General features: G+C 35.9%; 1 protein-coding gene across 3 annotated transcripts in view; it reads right to left on the bottom strand.

Annotated features, from left to right (window-relative positions):
* Window positions 1-1,180: 1,180 nt before the first annotated feature.
* The window catches only part of SHCBP1 (SHC binding and spindle associated 1), a gene marked incomplete at both ends in the record, with an annotated part of 36,465 nt that continues 14,705 nt past the window's right edge, over window positions 1,181-22,940 (bottom strand). For all 3 annotated transcript variants that reach the window (XM_079723730.1, XM_079723732.1, XM_079723731.1), the window contains 6 exons: window positions 1,181-1,506; window positions 3,045-3,186; window positions 3,554-3,640; window positions 17,896-18,014; window positions 18,686-18,817; window positions 22,813-22,933. In XM_079723730.1, the coding sequence (XP_079579856.1) occupies window positions 1,181-1,506; window positions 3,045-3,186; window positions 3,554-3,640; window positions 17,896-18,014; window positions 18,686-18,817; window positions 22,813-22,933 (927 nt within the window). The remainder of the gene's footprint in view (window positions 1,507-3,044; window positions 3,187-3,553; window positions 3,641-17,895; window positions 18,015-18,685; window positions 18,818-22,812; window positions 22,934-22,940) is intronic.

Below are 22,940 nucleotides of genomic sequence, written 5' to 3'. Positions count from 1 at the left end.
AAATGGTTTTTAAATAAGTATTTGGCTCAAGTTGATGCAGAATTAATTAGCATTACTTTTGCAACAGGATTGCAAGAGTAAAAGAAAAATGCCTTTCAATGGTCAAACAAAAAAATCTAACATAAATCCTTCCACATTTAGTAGCATCTGAAAAATAAAATTATAATTTATTCAAATTTAAGAAACGATTTGACTGAGGAAAAATTTTAATACTCTCTGAAACACTAAAAAGATATCAAAATATTGTATGTATTTCAAAGGATCACACATGCTACACAGGCACTATGGTCCATAATGCAACTGGAAAAATATACCAAGATTCAACTTATTATTTCATCATTATAATTTTAATCAGTAGGAATTTCAATGTCACATATACTTTTTAAAAATATAAATACTTTTAAAAGCTGTATTTTACAATATGATATCAAGAACACAGAGCTGATACAGGTTGTATAGGTAATCATTTTGACTATGTAAGAAATTTGATCAGAATACTGTTGGTGAAAGAAAAGCACCTTCTTTTTAATCATTCATATTCAGCAGTAGTGAAAATGCTCTATGTATGCATTGGCTCTGAATAACACGTTTCATTTCTGTTTCAAACCTGCTATGCTATTACTGTTTTGATGATTACATAGTTCAACATAAAAAGGCATTCCCACTCAGATTCTCAATAATAAGCCTGATAAGGGAGATAACCTCCCAATCATAAAAGCTTTTAAGACAAGTATTATGCAAATAAAGCATGGATATCAGACTCACTATAATTGGGATCAAAAAGACAACTATAAGAATACTGCACATTGATGCCTATTGTGTTTTTGTATGCTCATCTTGCATTCCCTGCTTTTGTTCCTCCTCTTTGAAGTGCTAAAGTGTATTTATACTAGAAAGTTAATAATAGACTTAATATGAGAACTATGTGTTTGAAAAAGCAAGACTTTCTAGATAAGAAATCTCCAAATATTTTCTATTTTATGTTTTTATGACCTTCTTTATAAAGAGAGTGTTTTATGTGCAACACCTGCAGACAGAAATAAATCTATGTTTCACTCAAACCCAATCGAATATATCAGATACAAAATATAGACATGAAGCAAAGTATGATAGCAGCAGTGATTCTTGGGTGCAGCATGTGCAAAATCCAATATTTTGCTATCTATTTACATCACAGTGGTCAGAAGAGAAATGTGCCAAAACTCCCTTTCCCATTCCATTTGAACTGGTTCCCCACAATTGAAACAAACATCTCCTGTGACATTAAGTTGTCATCAGCTTGTGTGATCCCCAGTTCACTCAACCTTTTCTTCTTCAACTGGCCTTTTTGTGTGGAGGCAGCAACTAGTTCATTTACAATTTCACAATTGCCTTCGACTTGCTCAGAAAGGTCAGCTCTCGCATAAAGCTCCATTTTACCAGTTGCACATTCAATCAGCTCTTCTAGATCCACTCTTTCAGCTACATCTGCCTCTCCACTTGTCTGAACTTTAAATGCTTTATTTTCTGAAGAAAAAAACAAATTACAACAAATAGAGTTAAATATACAAACTAACCCAACTAAAACATGTATTTCTACAGTCTATCAGAACTTTCAAGTTTTTCCTGTTAAGGATTCCAGCTGTCATCTGACTGGACTTCACAAACTCTCTGCCATAAGTATCTCAACAAGCAGGTGTCTTAGTCTTCAAGGTCTCCTGACTCTAATACAAGATTACCAATTTTGAATTTTCTTTTCTTATCCTAGATCTCATTTACTCAACAGACCCCTCTTGGATATTTACTAAGTCCTGTATTAGAAGCTAGACGCAAAGATAAATAAAACTGCTATTTTCCCTAAAGGAACTCCCAATCTAGCAGCTTTATAAGTGACTGCCTGTGATGGCAGAATTCTGATGGCCCCGTGATGCAGGGCCATCTGCCACTTGGTGTTACTTTCATAAGATGAAAGATGTAATTAAGGTTACTAATCAGTCGATAACACAGGTATATGTAACCTAATCATATGAACCCTTTAACAGCAATGTTTTCCCTGGCTGGATGAAGAAGAGAAAAGCATAAAGAGATTCAGAGAATGAAAAAGATTTGAAGCATGAGAGATTTGCTTTGAGGGAGGTCTTCTGTTACTGAAATGGAGGGGGTTATGGGGCAAGGACCCAAGAGTGGTCCCTACGAGCTGAGAGCAATCCTCAGCCAACAGCCAGCAAAAAAAGTAGAGACCTCTGTCTTATGACCTCAAGGAAATTGATTCTGCCAACAACATAAAGGAACTTGGAAGCAGGTTCTCGCCCCAGAGCTTTCAGATAAGGGCCCCGCCCAGCTGATACCTCTTTCACCCTGTGAGCCCCTAAGCAGATGACCCAGCCAAGCTCACCATAACTTCTGACCTACAGAACTGTGAGGAGAAAAAGAACTACCAGATAGCTGGAGTGGATCCTGAAGGATGACAAGGACTACTCATCATCCTTTAAACTTTCCTCACCTATGCCAATGCACAAGCCTTCTCCATGACTGAGATTTCATAGTAATCTGGGTCATGGCTTGAAATTCATGAACTTCCCACTGTGTTAGATCAGCTTTGCTGCCAAGAAAGACAGCTGACAGGGAGGTATTTACTTTTACAAATAAAAACTAGAGGTGAACTCCATGATCCCCTCTAGTCAAATGCAGCCTTCACCCTGGCACATTCATTTTTCTGCCTCCATCCTTAACAAATGCCAGCAGGAGCCACCATTGCTATCATATGCCCAACCTTATTCTATAAATTTATCGAAAGCCAAGCATGGTAAGAAGGGAAATGCAGGACCACAGAAACCACACATCAAAGGCTTTGACTAGCTGACTAGTTGACCTTGAAAGTTTCTTTCACTCCAAGATTCCATAATGTTATAGCTTTATCAAGCTTCTCTATCTCCATGCCTAAGCATATGCTAGTTATTTTTTTAAAGGGGAGAAGAAGATTAAGATCTTTAATCAGAGTTTAATGTTGAAATACAATAAATTAGGTCTGGTTTTTATTTTGAAAATTACTAAATACACCATACCTTCAGTTTCATCTTGGGCATTTTCTTGCAGGTCAGAGAAAATTGTAGGTTTCACCAAGACAACACCATAACCTTCATTATTATGTATGACATTATTCACCATGGTTATTTTGGGAATGTCATAATGTTCATCTAAGAAGTCCTGCGACATTGAAAACAAATATTTTAAGGAACTGTCACATTCAACACTGCCTGCTTTAAAAATCTCACTTTTTTCGGGCTATTCTAAAAATAAAATAGAAAGCTATGCTTATTAACACATGGTAGCACAATCTGAGCTCTGAGTGACACAGCATTCCTTTGTCATTTCTGCAGATCTATAGATAACAAAATATTCTCACAAGAGACTTTCAACCACCAACTATTGACATTATTAAAATTTACATACTGTTTATGCTTTTCAAAACCAGAAAACAACAGGAACAACATGGGAATTTAATAAAACATAATTATTTCTTAGGTAAAACCATTCTAACCTTTGGAAAGAGGGTGTCTCAGCAGGTGCTCACCTTAATGAGGATCCCTTCCTTGCAGTGATGGATCCCATTGTCACTCAGGGTGCACTTACTCCCGGGATATATTTCTATACCTGCACCCTACAAGTTACATTTTAAGGTAATGACAATCAGTTTAAAATAGGCAAGACTATAAAAGAAGGTTTGTCACTTCTTAGACTTTAATGCAGTGCAAATACAAAGTATTTTATAGAAAGTTTTATTAGGTATTTCTAATCAACATTTCCATTTGCTTCATTTCCAGCAAGTTGTCTATCATTTATTACTTTCAAATACCACACATACACACACACACACACACACACACACACACACAAAAAAAAAAAACAATTGCTAAGAGTTTCAACACTTGATTACTATTTCACTCTCTTTCATCTGGGACAAATCAGTTTTCTGATTCTGCCAGAAAAAAGTCAGTTAACAATTATGTTGAAAGATACACTTATTAAAAATGACCATTCTCTCAGAAATACTCAGTTAGTTGGAGAACAGTGTTCAAATCTAGTAAAATATTGTTAAGCTGTACATAGAAATAAGGCCCTATATTTTTAAAAGCACACCAGTTTAAAAATATCCCAACCTAACTTGAAAATCACTTCCACGAATTAAAATAATTAATGGTCCCCACTACTACACACATATTAAATTAGTAACCAAATCAAGTGTCCTGTTTATACCTACAGAGTAACCAGAACAATCCATGCATTGCCCAATGCTCTCACATTGTCCCTTGGTACCACATGGTACCAACAAAAAAAGTAACAATAATAGGAATGACTTCCTGATGCTATGCTAGGCACTTTAGTAAGTAAAAATGGTTTGGCTCAAACCTCTATGATTATTTAAAAATTCATTTTTGGAATAATTTTATACACAATATCCTAGATGAAGAAGAGTTGCTATTCACCATTTATGACACATCTATTGCATGTATGTTGAGTTGTTTTCCTAGGAATAGGAGTGTGCCATGAGAAAACATTTATTATTATTTTCCCCTTTAGGGATTACTAAAACATATATGTAGTGGGATGGACACTACACACAAACCTAACTCTCTGTAGAGCGGTCAAAAGATCTGGGAAATGGGCCTTCAGCTAAGATTTTCAGTTTATAGCTATATACAAAAAAAGATTTAGGGGCAATAACATTAAAAATACATACACAACGAAATAGTTAAAATTAAATATCAAATTATCAGGAATCATGTAAAACTTAAAGAGAAGAATAACTTAAGCCACAGTCACTTAGTAAATGGGACAATCATGTTCAAAATATGCTAGGAAGCTGAACAGATATTCAGTAACTAAAAAGAAACTGAAGAGGCTGCCACTTCTAAGATAATGGTACAAGTAAAAAGCCATGGACATCATATATAAAACAAACATAAGATGATTGAAAAGGCAGACCAGCTAGACACCTCAACACCTGAGGAATGACACCAACACATTGGTGCATTTCCTGGGTATTCTTTTTGCCTTATATTCCCAGACATGAAGCTAAAGAAACTGGCAATCCATAAGTGCCAAACAGACCAGAAATGCCTCCCTAAAAGCCTGCTCTCTTTAGCCAAAGGACCAGGCAAGCCTACAAAACTTTGAAACAGTAACAGCTTTATTCTATCCAAACACCATAGGAAAAAAACTGGCCAACTCCCACCAATGCTGGCAAGTGCCAAGGGGAGCCTAGACTTCCACCCTCTTGAGGCTATGACTAGGCACCCCCACACCCACACTGGGATTTTCAGTTAAGGCCAAGGATTTTCATCCCCACCAGCTAGTAACAAGGCCCTCTCACTTGTGGAGACTACATAGGGGACCTGCACTTGTATCCCCAACTGATAATAACAAGGTGCCACACCCCTTCCCTACTGGAGTGGTGTCAGAGCAGGCCCAGTGGGGGGTGTAAGACTTTCACCATTGCCAGTAGTAACAAGACCACTGCCATGTGCCAGAGCATCAGTGGAGATATGTAAGAAGCTGGAATTCTCACCCCCACCCAGAAGTAAGAAGGAGCTTCCCCACTCAACTTGGATGTCAATGGAGGCCAAATGGGGAACTTGGACTTCTACCTCCACCTGGCAGTAACAAGGGTAAGAGAAACCCAGCTAAAACAGAAGATGCAGATTCTCATAGTATAATATAAAACATCCAGGTTTCAGTGGAAAATCACTTCTCATACCAAGTGCCAAGAAGATGTCAAACTTAATAAGATAATCAGTAAAAACCAAAAGCAAGATGTCAGAGATGATGGAATTAGCTAACAAGGATTTTAAAGCAGCCAATTGCTTTAATGAGCAATTATGAATATACTTAAATGAAAAATATCAATAGCAGGCTGAACAAGAAAATAGAAAGTCTCATCAAAGAAGTAGAAGATAAAAGAACCAAATGGAAGTTTCAGAACTGAGAAATACCATAACTGAAATAAAAAGCTCAGTAGTGGGCACAACAGCAGAAAGGTAAGAACAGAGGAAAGAATCAGTGAAACAGAAGACAGAACAATAGAAATTATCCAGTCTGAACAACAGAGAGAAAACAGTCTGAAAAAGAAAAGTGAACAGAACCTCAGGGACCTATGGGACAATAACAAAAGATCCAAAATTTGTGTCATCAGAGTCCTAGAAGAAGAGAGGATGTGTGAAGCTAAAAAAAATTCAAAGAAGAAATAGCTAAAAATTCCCAAATTTGGCAAGAGACATTAAGCCTACAGACTCAAGAAGCTGAGAAAACCCCAAATGGGATAAGCTCAAAGAAATCCATTTCAAGATACATCATAATTAAACATAACACTGTCTAATGTGGTCTAATGTGTCTAGAAGTTTGAAAAGGAAATATTGAAGATAATTATATTACAGACAGGGTATGGTAAAGAGACGTTAAGGGAGGTAAAGTTTCTAAACTTCACTCAAACTGGTGAGATAACATCAGTAAACTGTGGTAAGTTATGTACATATAATGCAATACTTAGAGCAATCACTTAAAAAACTATACAAAGAGATATACTCAAAAACAAATGGAATTCTAAAAAATGTTCAGGTAACCCACAGGATGGCAAAAAAATTAAAATGAAAAACAGAATAGAAAACAAAAAATAAAATGGCAGAATAAAGACTTAACATCAATAATTACACTAAATGTAAGTGGTCTAAATACACCAATTAAATGACAAAGACTGGTAAAGTGGATTAAAAAACAAGATCCAACTATATGCTATCTACAATTCACTTCAAACAGAACAATAAAGACAGGATGAAAATAAAAGTATGGAAAAAGATATACCATGCAGGGACTTTCCTGCTGGTCCAGTGGGTAAGACGTCACCTTCCAGTGCAGGGGGTGCGGGTTCAATCCCTGGTCAGGGAGCTAAGATCCCACATGCCTCACAGCCAAAAAACCAAAACATAAAATAGAAGCAATATTGTAACAAATTCAATTAAGACTTAAAAAATGATCCACGTCAAAAAAATCTTGAAAAAAAAGAAAGATATACCATGCAAACTTTAATCAAAGGAAAGCAGGTGTGGCTCTGTTAATATTAGATAAAGTAGAATTCAAAGCAAAAAAAATTACCAAAGATAGACAGTAACATTATATAATGATAAATAGGTTGGTTCACCAAAAAAAAAAAAAAAAAAAAAAAAAGCAATCCCAAATGGGTATGCACCAAATAACAGAACTACAAAATATGTGTAGCAAAAACTAATAGGACTGAAAGGAGAAAGACAAATCCTCAATTATAGTAAGAGACTTTAACAATCCATCTCTCAAAAATTGAAACAACTAGACAGAAAATCAGAAAGAATATAGAAGAATTCAAAAATATTATCAACCAACCCGATCTAGTTGACATTTATACTCAATAACAGCAAAATACACATTTCCTTTCAAGGGCCTATGGAACATATACCAAGACAGACCATATCCTGTGCCATCAAAACAAACCTCAAAAAAATTTTAAAAATTGAAGTCATACAGTGTGTTTTTTGACCACAATGGAATCAAACTAGAAATCAACAACAAAAGATAATAGTAAAACTCCAAATACTTGGAAACAAAATAGCACACTTCTAAATACTGCATGGGTCAAAAATGAAAATAGAACCTATCAAAATTTGCTAAATCAGTACCAAGAGGGAAATTTATAGCATTAAAAGCATACATCCAAAAAGAGAAAAGTCTCAAATCAACAATCTAAGCTCTCACCCAAAGAACCTAGAGAAAGAGCAAAATAAACCTAGTGTAAACAGAAGGAAGGAAATAATAAAGACAAGAACAAAAATAAATAAAATTGAAAACAGAATAGTGAAAATCAACGAAACAGAGTAGGCACTTTGAAAAAACTTCAATGAAATTGACAAACCTCCAGCAAGATTCACAAAGAAAAAAGGAAAAAAAGAGAGCGAGAGACTACACAAACTACTAATATCAAGAATGAAACAGGGGATATCACCACAGGCCCTGCAAACATCTAAAGAATCAGGGAACACCACAAACAACTCTATACATTTGACAACTTAGAAGAAGAAATGGTCCACCTGAATCCCCAGGCTGGTGTGAGGCCTAACAGGACGGGGGGCGGGGTGTGCAAGCAACACCCCTGCATGCAACATGGTGCATGTAGCAGGTGTGCCAGGAGCCTGCTGCCATCACTGTCAAATAGGAAAGCCCTTCACCACCGACTGGGTCCTGGTCACAGGGGCTCTATACCCTATGAGTGCATCCATTAATTCACCCAACATGAAATAAGTCATTGAATAGCCCTATAATTATTAAGGAAATTTAATCCATAATTTTTAAACTCCCAATAAAGAAATCTCCAGGCCCAGATGATTCCACTGGAGAGATCTACCAAACACTTAAAGAAGAATTAACACCAATTCTGTACAATCACTTCCAGAAAACAGAAGAGGGAATACTTCCAAATTCATTTCATGAAGCTAGCATTACTCTGATAACAAAACCAGACAAAAACAGTACAAATAAGGAAAACTTCAGACCAATATCTCTCATGAATATAGACATAAATTCCTAAGAAAATATTAGCAAATACAATTTAGCAATATATAAAGAATTATATACTATGACCAAGTGTGGCTTATTCCAGGGATGCAAGGATGGTTCAAAATTTGAAAATCAATCACTTGTAAGCCACCAAAAATTGATGCAGGAAAAAAGCATCTACAAAAGCCAAAACAAGTTTATTATAAAAATTCTCAGAAAACAGAAATAAAGGAGAACTTCCTTAATTTGATAAAGAATATTTACAAAAAACCTACAGTTAACCTTATACTGGTGGCAAATATGGCAAAGTAGGAAGACCCTGAGAACCTCCCCCAATAGGCACCCCAAAATTAAACTATTTACCAGAGTGACTATCAATGAGAACAACCTGATGACTAGCAGAAAATATTTCCCACAATTAAAGTTATAAATAAGGAACTGCAATGAGACAGATAGGAGGGGCAGAGACCCAGTACAGTCAAGACCTACACCCCCAGGGTAGGCAACCCACAAACAGGAATTAGACAAAATGAGGTGACAGAGGATCATGTTCCAATAGAAGGAACAAGATAAAAACCCCACAAGAACTAAGTGAAGTGGAGATAGACAATCCACCTGATAAAGAGCTCAAGGTAATGCTCAAAAGATGATCAAAGAACTCTGGAGAAACCTGGATGAACATAAAGAGAAGTTTAACGAAGACTTAGAAAATATAAAGAAGAACCAAACAGAGATGAAATACAATAACTGAAATGAAAAATACACTAGAAGAAATCAATAGTAGATTAAATGATACAGAGGAACAAATCAGCTAGCTGGAAGACAGAGAGGTAGAAATCACTGAAGCTGAACATAGAAAAAGAATAAAAAGAAATGAGAACAGTTTAAGTGGCCTGTGGGAAAACATTCACATTATAAAATCCCAGAAGGAGAACACAGAGAGAAAGGCATAGAGAACATACTTGAAGACATAAAAGCTGAAAACTTCCCTAACCTGGGAAACAGAAATCCAGGTCCAGGAAGCAGAGAGTCCCAAATAGGATCAAACCAAAGAGGGACCATATCAAGACACATTATAATTAAAATGGCAAAAATTAAAGATAAAGAGAATATTAAAAACAGCAAGGGAAAAGCATCAAGTTATGTACAAGGGAACTCCCATAAGGCTATCAGCTGACTTTTCAGCAGAAACTCTGAAAGCCAAAGGGTACAATATATTTAAAGTGATAAAAGGGAAAAACCTAAAATCAAGAATATGCCACCTGTGCAAAATAATCTGAAAAAATATACAGATATAAAACTGAATCATTTTGCTGTATAGCTGAAACTAGCAAGATATCATATATCAACTATATTTCAATAATCAAAAAATAAGAAATCCTGATATCAGACACCAGCTAATGAAAGGCCAGCATACTTCATGGTCCACCCAAAAGAAGAGAAAGGCAACAGGGATGGCCAGGGACAGATTAAGACACTCCTGGACTGGAACCTGGTGGGAAGGAAGACACCCTGTAGGGACAGTGAGGATAGAGAGGGTCAAGGAGAAAGCTGGAGCCCAAAGGATGCTTCCCACCATCCTGGCTACATCATTCCCTTCTTACTGATACAACTCACATACCATGCAATTCACCCACTTAAGTTTAATGTACCATTCAATGGTTTTTAGTATATTCACAGAGTTGTGTAAACATTACCACAGTCAATGTTAAAACATTTTCATCACCTTAGAAAGAGACCCTGTATCCTTCAGTTATTACCCCAATCCCCTCTTCCCCACCTTACTCCCAGCCCTAGGCAATCACTACTCTACTTTCTATCCATATAGATGTGGCTGTCCTGGACATTTCACATAAAATGAATTATACAATATGTTGGGGAAAAAAGAATACTTTATCCGGCAAGGCTTTCATTCAGATTTGATGGAGAGATCAAAAGTTTTATAGACAGCAAAAGCTAAAAGCATTCAGCACCACCAAGCCAGCTTTGCAAGAAATGTCAAAGGGAATTCTCTAAGCAAAAAAGAAAAGGCCACAACTAGAAACATGAAAATTATGAAAGGAAAAAGCTCATTGATAAAGGCAATTATACAGTAAAGGTAGTAAATCAACCAGGTACAAAGCTAGTAGGAAGATTAAAAGAAAAAAGTAGTAAAATCATCTATATCTGCAATAAGTAGTTAAGGGATATACAAAACAAAAAGATGTAAAATATGATGTCAAAAAAACAGTAACTGTAGGGGGAGGGGAGTAAAACTGCAGGGTTGTTAAAATGTGCTTGAAATTCGGAGACCAGCAACTTAAAATAATCACATAGCATAAAGATTGCTATATATAAATCTCATGATAACCACAAATCAAAAATCTATAATAGATACACACACAAAAAAGAGAAAGGAATCCAAACATAACACTAAAGATAGTCATCAAATCACAAGGGAAGAGAACAAAAGAAAAGAAAGGAACAATAAAGAACTGCAAAAACAACCCCCAAACAACTAACAAAATGACAATAAGTACATATCTATCAATAACTACTTTAAATGTAAATGGACTAAACATTCCAATTAAAAGACACAGAGTGGTTGAATGGATACAAAAACAAGACCCGTATATATACTGCCTATAAGAAACTCACTTCAGATCTAAAGACACACAGACTGAAAGTGAGGGAATGAAAAAAGGTACTCCATGCAAATGTAAATGAAAAGAAAGCTGGGATAGCAATACTTATATCAGACAAAATAGGCTTTAAAACAAAAACTGTAACAAGAGACAACAAAGGACATTATATAAAGATAAAGGGATAGATCCAACAAGGAGATATTTCAATTGTAAATATGTATGCACTGACACATTTGGAGAATTTAAAGTAAGAAAATGACAGTAACACAATAATAGTAGGGTACTTAACACCCCATCAATGGATACATCATCCAGACAGAAAATCAATAAGGAAACACTGGTCAGATGGACTTAGTAGATACATAGAGAACATTCCATCCAAAAGCAGCAGAAAACACATTCTTTTCAACTGCACATGGATAATTCTACAGGCCACAAAACAAATCTCAAAAATTTAGAAGACTGAAATCCTATCAAGCGTCTTCTCTGATCACAATGGTATGAGACTAGAAATCAACGACAAGAAAAAAAATGCAAAAAACACAAACATGTAGAGGCTAAACGATATGCTACTAAACAAACAATGAGTCACTGAAGAAATCAAAGAAATAAAAAAATACCTGGAGACAGATGAAAATAGAAACACAGTGATCCAAAGTCTATGGAATGCAGCAAAAACAATTCCAAGAGGGAAGTTTATAGTGATACAAACCTACCTCAGAAAACAAGAAAAAAATCTCAAATAAACAATAACCTTAAACCTAAAGGAACTAGAAAAAGAACAAACAAAATTCAAAGTTAGGACAAGGAAATAAATAATAAAGATCAGAGCACAAATAAATGAAATAGAGACTAAAAAGCAATAGAAATAGAAATTAAGAGCTAGTTCGTTGAAAAGATAAACAAAATTGATGAACCTTTAGCCAGACTCACAAAGAAAAAAGAAAGCCCAAATAAAATCAGAAATGAAAGAGGACAAGTTACAACTGACACCACAGAAATACAAAGGACCACATAAGACTACAAGGAACAATTATATGGCAATAAGATAGACAACCTAGAAGAAATGGATAAATCCCTAGAAATGTACAATCTCCCAAGACCAAAACAGGAATAAATAGAAAATACGAATAGATCAATTACCAGTAATGAAATTAAATCAGTCATAAAAGAGCTCCCAACAAACGAAAGTCCAGGACCAGACAGCTTCACAGGTGAATTCTACCAAACATTTAAAGAAGAGTTAACACCTATCCTTCCTAAACTATCCCCAAAAATTGAAGAGGCACACTCAGAAACTCATTCTATGAGGCCAGCATCACCTTGATATGAGAATCAGAAAAAGACACCACAAAAAAACAAAAAAAAAATTACAGGCCAATATTCTTGACAGTCATAGAGGCAAAAATCCTCAACAAAATATTAGCAAACAGAATCCAATGATACATTAAAAGGATCATACACCATGATTAAGTGGGATTAATCTCAGGGATACAAGGATGGTTCAATATCCACAAATTAATCAACGTGATACAACACATTAACAAATGAAAGAATAAAAAATCATTTGATCATCTCAGTTGATGCAGAGAAAACTTTGGACAAAATTCAGTATCCATTTATGATAAAAACTCTCAACAAAGTGTCCATTGGTGGAATATACCTTAATATAATGAATGACATATATGGCAAGCCCACAGCTAACACCATACTCAGTGGTGAAAAGCTGAAGGCATTTTCTCTAAGATCAGGAAAACATGACAAGGATGCCCACTCTTGCCATTTTTATTCTTCATAGTATTGAAAGTCTTAGGCCCAGCAATCAGACAAGAAATAAAAGAAATCCAAATTGGAAAAGAAGAAGTAAAACCATCACTGTTTTCAGATGACATGATACTATCCATAGAAAATCCTAAAGATGCCACCGAAAAACTACTAGAACTCATCAATGAATTTGGTAAAATTGCAGGATACAAAATTAACATACAGATATCTGTTACATTTCCATACATTAACAACTATCAGAAAGAGAAATTAAGAAAACTATCCCATTTACAATCACATCAAAAAGAATACCTAGGAATAAATCTAACTAAGGAGGTAGAAGACCTATATTTATGGGACTTCCCTGGCGGTCCAGTGGTCAAGACTCCATGCTTCCACTGCAGGGGGCATGGATTCAATCCCTGGTCAGGGAACTAAGATCCTGCATGATGCATGGTGCAGCCAAAAAAAAAAAAAAAAAAAGACCTATACTTAGAAAACTTAAAAAACTGATAAAAGAAATTGAAGATGACACAAACAGATGGAAAGATATACTGTGCTCATGGATTGGAAGAATACTGTTAAAATGATCATACTACTCAAGGCACTCTACAGATTCAAAGCAATTCCTATCAAAATACCAATGGCATTTTCCACAGAAATAGAATAATTCTAAAATTTGTATGGAAAAACAAAGGACCCCAAATAGCCAAAACAATCTTGAGAAAGAACAACAAAACAAGAGGTATCCTGCTCCCTGATCTCAAACTATACTACAAAGCTACAGTAATCAAAACAGTATGGTACTGGCACAACAGACACATAGATCAATGGTACAAATAGAGAGACCATAAATGAACCCCACCATCTGGATAATTAATCTACAATAAAAAGAGGCAAGAATATACAATGGAGAAAAGACAGCCTCTTTAACAGATGGTGTTGGGAAAACTGGACAGCTACACACAAAAGAATCAAACTAGACTACTTCTGGAAGAAAACAATGCCAGTGCCCTCTTTTACATTGGTCTGAGAAATATTTTTTAGATGTGTCTCCTAAGGCAAGGGAAACAAAAGCAAAAATAAAGAAATGGGACTACATCAAACTAAAAAGCTTTTGCATAGCAAAGGAAATTATCAAGAAAACAAAAAGGTTGCCTACTGAATGGGAGAAGATATTTGGTAACAATATATCAGATAAGGGGTTAATATCCAAAATATACCAAGAACTCATACAGCTCAACATAAAAACAAAACAAAACAACTGGATTAAAATATGGATCCTAATAGACATTTTACTAAAGAAGACATAGAGGTGGTCAACATGCACATGAAAAGGTGCTCAGCATAACTAATCATCAGGGAAATGCAAATCAAAATCACAATGAGATATCACCTCACACCTGTTAGAATGGCTATTATCAAAAAGACAATAAGCAGTAAGTGTTGCAAGGATGTGGAGAAAAGGAAATCGTAGTACACTGATGGTAGGAATGTAAATTGGTGCAGCCACTATGGAAAACAGTAAGGAGAGTCCTCTATAAATTAAAAACAGAACTACCATACAATCCAGCAATTCCACACCTGGGTATTTATATAAGAATACAAAAACACTAATTCAAAAAAATATATGTACCTCAAAAAGATGTATGTTCATTGCAGCATTATTTACAATAGCCAAGATATGGAAGCAACCTAAGTCCTTAACAACAGATGAATGGATAAAGAAGATGTAGTGTCACACACACACACACGCACACACACACACAAATGGAATATTACTCGGCCATAAAAAAGAATGAAATCTTGCCATTTGCAACAACTAAGATGGACCTAGACAGTATTATGCGAAGTGAAATAAGCTGGACAGAGAAAGACAAACAGTGTATGATTTCACTTATATGTGGAATCTAAAAAACAAAACAAACGAACAAACAAAACAGAAACAAAGTCATATATGCAGAGAACAGGTGGTTGCCAGAGGGAAGAGTGGATGGGGAATTTAAAAAAATGTAATGATGTGAGGTAATGAATGCCTGACTGTGATGATCATTTCATAATGTATATTTATATGAAAGCATCACACTGGACACCTTAAATATATAAAATTTCTGTCAATTACACCTCAGTAAAGCTGAAAAAGGATTTTTTTTAATTCTTTTTTTTTTTTTTTGCGGTACACTGGCCTCTCACTGTTGTGGCCTCTCCTGTTGCAGAGCACAGGCTCCAGACGCGCAGGCTCAGTGGCCATGGCTCACGGGCCCAGCCACTCCGCGGCATGTGGGATCTTCCTGGACTGGGGCACAAACCTGCGTCCCCTGCATCAGCAGGCGGACTCTCAACCACTGCGCCACCAGGGAAGCCCTTTTAATTCTTAAAAAAGCAAAAAACACCTTATACTTAACAGTACAATACTGAATACAGTCCCCCAATTTCAAGACCAAGGTAAGGATATCTACTCTCACCACTCTTATTCAACATAACGCTGGAAGTTCTAGTCAGTGCCATAAGGCAAGAAAAGGAAACCAAAGGCAAACAGACTGGAAAGGAAGAAATAAACTGTCTCTATTTGTAGATGACATGACTGTCTACATAGAAAAATCCCATGAAATCTATAAAAACACTCCTAGAACTAATAAGAAGATTCAGCAAGGTCACAGGATATAAACAAACATACGAGAATCAATTGTATCTCAATATACTAGCAATAAGCACAATAAATTAAAAATATAATATCACTTACAATGAAATGTTTAGGTACAAATCTATAAAAACATACAAGACTTATATGTTGAAACTACACAATGCTGATAAAAGAAATCAAAGATCTAAATAAATGGAGAGACATACCATGTTCACAGATTGGAAGACTCAACGTAAAAAAAGATGTCCATTCTCCCCAAATTGATATATAGGTTTATTGAAAGTCCTATTAAAATCTTAGCAAGACTTTTTGTTGATACGAACAAGATTTTTCTAGAATTTATACTGAAAGGCAAAGGAACTAGAATAGTTGAAACAATTTAAAAAAAAAGACAGGTGAGAGTGGGAGGAATTATTCTACCAGAGAACCCAGAAATTGGCCCACAAAAACATACCCAAATTATTTTTGATAAAAATACAAAACCAATTTATTTAAGGATAGACTTTTCAAGAAATGGTGCAGTTACCACTGGACATCCATAAGCAAATAAATGAACTTTGACCTAAAACTCACCTTATACCAAAATTAACTCAGAAATGGTTCATGACCTTAAATGTAAAATGTAAACTATAAAATTGAAAAAAAAAAAAGGAGAAAATCTTTGCACCCTAGGGCTAGACAAAGAGTTCTTACACATGAAAGGAAAAATTGATAAATTGGGCTTCATCAAATTTTAAAATTTTGCTCTGTAAAAGCCCATGTGAAAATGATGAAAAAACAAGCTACAAACTAGCATAAGATATCTGTAAATGACATACCCAATTGGGGATTCATATCTAGAATTTATAAAGAACTCTTAAAACTCTATAGTAAAAAAGAACAAACAATCCAATTAGAAAATGGACAAAAGTTATGAATATACATTTCACTGAAGATAAGGATGGCAAATAAGCATATGAAAAATGTTCAACATCATTAACCACAAGGGAAATGCAAATTAAAACCACACACCTATCAGAATGGCTAAAATGAAAAAGTAGTGAAAATACCAAGTGCTGCTTAGGATATGGAGAAACTGGATCACTCAAACACTGCTAGTGGGAATGTAAACTGGTGCAACTACTCTGGAAAAGTTTGGCAGTTTCTTAAAGAAAGTAAGCATGCAACTAACCACATGCCCTGCAACTGCACTCCTAGGCATTTACCCCAGAGAAATGAAAACAATGTTTGCACAAAAACCTGTACACCAATGTTTATAGCAGCTTTATTTACAAAAGCCAAAAACTGGAAAAACTCAGATGTCCTTCAACAAGTGAACAGTTAAACTGTGGAACAACCATATATGGAATACTACTTAGCAATAAAAAAGAACAACCTATTGGTACATGCAACAACCTGGGTGAAGCTCCAGAGAACTGTGCTGAGTGAAAAAAGCCAATTCCAAAAGGTTGTATATTGTATGATTCTATTTATATAACATTCTTGAAATGATGAAATAACAGAAATGGAGAACAGATTAGCGTTTGCCTGCGATTAATGAGAACGTCAGAAGGAGAGGCACCTAGATATGGCTTTAAAGGGCAACATGGAGGATCCTTGTAGTGATGGAAATATTCAACTTGACTGAGTCAATCTTATCCTGGTTGTGGTACCGTACTATAGTTTTGGAAGATGTTACAATTAGAGGAAACTGGTAAAGGATACACATACAGACTACCTCTGTATTACTTCTTACAACAGAATGTGAATCTACAATCTCAAAATAAAAATGTAATTTAAAAAAATCAACCCAGCCTCAGTTGCTACAACATAATTTACATACTTACAACTTAAAGGGTCTAACATCTTTTTTTTTTTTTTTTTTTTTTTTGCGGTACATGGGCCTCTCACCGCTGTGGCCCCTCCCGCCGCGGAGCACAGGCTCCGGACGCGCAGGCCCAGCGGCCATGGCTCACGGGCCCAAACGCTCCGCGGCATGTGGGATCTTCCCAGACCAGGTCACGAACCCACATCCCCTGCATCGGCAGGCGGACTCTCAACCACTGCGCCACCAGGGAAGCCCTGGGTCTAACCTCTTTTAAAGCTATGACAGAGAAACTGTGAGATTTATTATTTTCTTCCTAATCTGTTTTGAAAATGCTAAATAAGAAGAACCTTATACAGTTGAGTCTGGCTGACTTAGTACATGGAAGTATCTGAACTTCTTTGAAGAAAGAGAACAGGAGTATGCATTTACATCTTGTCCCAGGACATTTTATGTACTTATTTAGAACTTAAACTACTTCCCATAAGAGATTATCATACCTTGGCACCATATAAATCTGAGTTCTTCATTAAAAATTCTGCTGATGTTCGTACTGTGACTCCTGTAGTTTCACACTGCAATACGCAGTTTTCCAATGTAGTCTTGCCATGGTGAATAACTATGATGAAAACATGCAATCAAATACTTTAAGAAGTATGTGTCTTTTCCAATATTAGAAATGGCCTAGAGCTGATATTAGATACAATCTAAATATTTCTCATTTAAACTCTGTTACTGGAATTATGAATTCATAATTTATAAAACAATGACTATTTTGAGTTATTTTCTATTGATAAAATCTAAAAGCAGCATTCTTAAAAAAAAATGACTTGCCCTCAGAAAGGCAAAATCAAGTTAAAAAGCACTTCTCATTACAAAAAAAATATCAGAAAGTAACTTTCATGACTATCTTAGAAGAGAGAAGAAAAGGAGGCCCAATTCAAAATAAGGGATACAAATACCAGGAAATAAATACTATCACAATGTGAAGATAGCTGGTTTGAGTCCAGGGCTAAATCAAATACAAAGAACACAGACCACAATACTGGAAGGTTTTAAAAGAAAAAAATGATCACACAGAAACAAATATTAAACTAACAACTTTTCAAGAATACATTGAACTATTTTTCACTTTAGAGTAAGCTTCCTCAGTTGTCAAGCTATGTACATAAATACTCAGCCTTGCGTACTACTCAAGAGTGGTATTTTATTAAATTCTATCTTCCAGGGAAAGTACAGTTTTCCTTCAAAGTCTGGAACAAATAATAAATGAAATATTCAGATATTTACTTAAGATTCCTTCCACAGCATCATGCTGAACAAATTTTATGCTTGAGATTTTAATATCTGCACCCGTACAATCCACAAAAGTGTCTCCTTTGCCTCTCTTTTCTATCACAATATCATCTGGTAGACCATATCCTAAGGAAGAGAGCAAGAACATTTAAGATAGGTGAGGGGAAATGTCTAAACACAAAATTTCTATGATAGATTCCTCTATATCAAATGACTCCAAATGATATCTGAGACCAGTTAACCCAGTTATATTTAAATAAAATCTAATTATCTCTCCACATATCTTGCTTAATTTTTACCAAGGTATACAATTTTTAATAATAACAACTCCTCAATTTGCCTGAATATCAGGAAGACTACCCCCTATCAACCATCTCATACCAGTTTCAGCACTAAAGTCACTTACAAAACTGCTATTAAAAAAAATAGTAACAGAATGGCCATCATCAAAAAATCTACAAACAATAAATGCTGGAGAGGGTGTGGAGAAAAGGGAACCCTCTTGCACTGCTGGTGGGAATGTAAGTTGACACAGCCACTATGGAGAACAGTATGGAAGTTCCTTAAAAAACTACAAATAGAACTACCATATGGCCCAGCAATCCCACTACTGGGCATATACCCTGAGAAAACCATAATTCAAAAAGAGTCATGTACCACCATGTTCACTGCAGCACTATTTACAATAGCCAGGACATGGAAGCAACCTAAGTGTTCATCGACAGATGAATGGATATAGAAGATGTGGCACATATACATATAATGGACTATTACTCAGCCATAAAAAGAAACGAAATTGAGTTATTTGTAGTGAGGTGTATGAACCTAGAGTCTGTCATACAGAGTGAAGTAAGTCAGAAAGAGAAAAACAAATACGGATGCTAACACATATATATGGAATCTAAAAAAAAAAAAAAGCTTCTGAAGAAGGCAGGGGCAGGACAGGAATAAAGATGCAGACATAGAGGATGGACTTGAGGACATGGGGAGGGGGAAGGGTAAGCTGGGACCAAGTGAGAGAGTGGCATGGACATATATACACTACCAAATGTAAAATCGATAGCTAGTGGGAAGCAGCCACATAGCACAGGGAGATCAGCTCGGTGCTTTGTGACCACCTAGAGGGGTGGGATAGGGAGGGTGGGAAGGAGGGAGACGCAAGAGGGAAGAGATATGGGAACATATGTATATGTATAACCGATTCACTTTGTTATAAAGCAGAAACTAACACACCATTGTAGAGCAATTATACTCCAATAAAGATGTTAAAAAAAATAATAAATAAGTTAAAAAAATAGTAATAATCTAAGTACTCATAGCTGGGTAGAGGGCTTTGAAGCGTTTAGCCCTACAAGTTTTTTATTTCCCAACTCTAAGATTCTATTATTCTATCGTAATTAGGTTTGAAAAAGCCTAGGCATTTCTCAAGATTTTCTAAATTTTATATTCTCTTAAATAGATTGACTTAAAATCTGACAAACTGACTTAGAACAGTTTTAGCTATTGGAAAAATAGGTCTATCTTGTTAACCAATAAAAAACATTGTTCTCTACAAATCTTAATCAAACTAATAATACAGGTCAGACCTCTGAATGGGCTTATGAAAAACTGGAGTATCAGAAAACTAGAAAACTTTGACTGACTTTTATCATAAAACACAATCACATAGACAAAGCTTTAAGAAATAACTCTCACTGTCTAAAGTTGAGTCTTTGCTTGAGTAAATAAAAGCAGTGACAACATTAAACAGGCAAAGCCACTAAAGTTTTCTACACTTGAAGAGTACAGACAAGCCTTTGGGGACACTAGAGAATGCAAGAGGACTCCACACACAGGAATGCTACCAGTGGTGGATTCTGGATGATTAGATTGTAAGTAAATTTCTCTCCCGATTCTTTTTTTTTTTTTTTTTTTTTAATTTATTTTTGGCTGCATTGGGTCTTCGTTGCTGAGCATGGGCCTTCTCTAGTTGCGGCGAGTGGGGTCTACTCTTCGTTGTGGTGCACGGGCTTCTCACTGCGGTGGCCTCTCTTGTTGCAGAGCATGGGCTCTAGGTGCGTGGGCTTCAGTAGTTGCAGCACATGGGCTCAGTAGCTGTGGCTCACAGGCCCTTGAGCGCAGGCTCAGTAGTTGTGGCACGTGGTCTTAGTTGCTCCATGGCATGTGGGATCTTCCCGGACCAGGGATCGAACCCATGTCCCCTGCACTGGCAGGCAGATTCTTAACCACTGCACCACCAGGAAAGTCCTTCCCTGATTCTTTTTATGTGTCTACCTGTACTTTGCACATTTTTATAATAGCTATGGCTTTCTATCATGTGAAAAATTAAAAATATAAAAAGGATGGCCATATTACATTATATAAACAAGTTATTACATAAACAAGTTACATAATCTTAGCAGTTTAAAACACAAAGCCCTCACCTAACTGAATGGATTTTCTAAACAAGAAAGAAAAATCCTATTATAAGTACTGTTAATACCCTGCAAATAGCAGGTACTCAGTATATATCTTTTGTTGTAAGTGTCAGCTATAGATCAGAAAAGCTATCAGATAAGCTTTAATCTTACTCGTGAACAAGTACTCTATATATTCACACTAGAGATATCACCTGATTCCCCAAATTCTCAGAAATGCCCTCCGTTCATAAATTTGCAGTCATTCTTACACTTAACTATCAGAATTCTATATGGTTATTTATGACATGTTGGCAATTACATTATAATTTCCTCAACAATCTAGGAAGAATGCTTATCCACCATACAATGTGTAATAGCAATGCTGTTTGCACTATGCCAAAAAAATAAAGTGTTTTTATTGCAGTGCTTTATCCTGCAGATGTTATTTATAAACACACATCTATTATATATCAAATATTGGAGAGGAAAAAGAACAAAAATTACACACGTAAAACAGAAAAGGGGATGAGGTGGTGTACTAGTGAACAGCAGGAAATTAAATTCCCAGCCTTGCTCCCATTAAGAACTCTAGACAAGATAAAATTAAAGAACATAGCTTAAGCAGTTTGTGAACAGCTGCACCAGTCCCAAAATGATATATGATTTTTTGCATGACAAGTTTTATTGCTAACTTGAAGCTCTTCTGGTAAATAGTTGAACAGGTGCATCTAAATTTGACACGCTATGCAAATACAAAGGACCAAGGTGAACTACTGTAAAGTAACCTAAATTTAGGAATCACTCTAAATGTACAATAAGATTTCAACTCCTAAGAAATTATTTTTAGGACTTCCCTGGTGGTGCAGTGGTTAAGAATCCGCCTGCCAACGCAGGGGACATGGGTTTGATCCTTGGTCCGGGAAGATCCCACATGCCACGGAGCAATTAAGCCCGGGCGCCACAACTACTGAGGCTGCGCTCTGGGGTTCGCGAGCCACAACTACTGAGCCCACCTACCACAACTGTTGAAGCCCATACGCCTAGAGTCCGTGCTGCACAAGAGAAGCCACTGCAATGAGAAGCCCTCGCACGGCAACGAAGAGTAGCCCCCGCTCACTGCAACTAGAGAAAGCCCGCGCACAACAACGAAGACCCAACCGAGCCAAAAATTAAATAAATAAATAAAGTTATTTTTAAAAGACTCTTTCAACATTAATGTTCTCAAAAGTACACTTTAGAATTTGTGACATTCAACAAGCTTTTAAAGAATTAAGATAAAGATTTTGCATCTATTTCAAGTTGGACCTATACCTTTCAAAAAGTAAGCTAAAAAAAAAAGCACCAATATGTTCACAACATATATGAAATAAGAGGAAGCAACAAATTAAAAAATATTGCTTGGAATGTTTTTTTAATTCTAATAATGAATTTCCTTTTCACCAACCACCTATAATCTGGAATTATACTTCTTCCTAATGGTCTTTTTTTCTCTATGTTTTTGTCTTCCCAACATTTATAATGCCACAAAGAATCACACTTCATGTGGCTCAAACACTGAGTCAATAACCTGTACACTCCAAAAACCCTTAATGTTTCAAGGCAACTCATTTGAAATCAAATGGCTTGAAATCAAATTCTCGGAGCTTCAACAAGATCAGTGATTTACTGTTATCTTAAGCGTATCATGCACGAGAGTTTGGTTGTATGATCTTCCATACTCACCTTCTAATTCAATGGAGTCAGCAATGGAGAATGTACCATGTACCACGTAATGGCCAGGACAAACAATAACAGTGTCGCCCTCATAGCAGGCATTTATAGCAGACAACGGATCACTGTGGAACTAGAAA

The sequence above is a fragment of the Hyperoodon ampullatus genome, assembly GCF_949752795.1.
Source record: "Hyperoodon ampullatus genome assembly, chromosome: 18".
NCBI classification, from domain to species: Eukaryota; Metazoa; Chordata; class Mammalia; order Artiodactyla; family Ziphiidae; genus Hyperoodon; species Hyperoodon ampullatus.
This window is presented reverse-complemented; position numbering and strand designations above follow the sequence as displayed.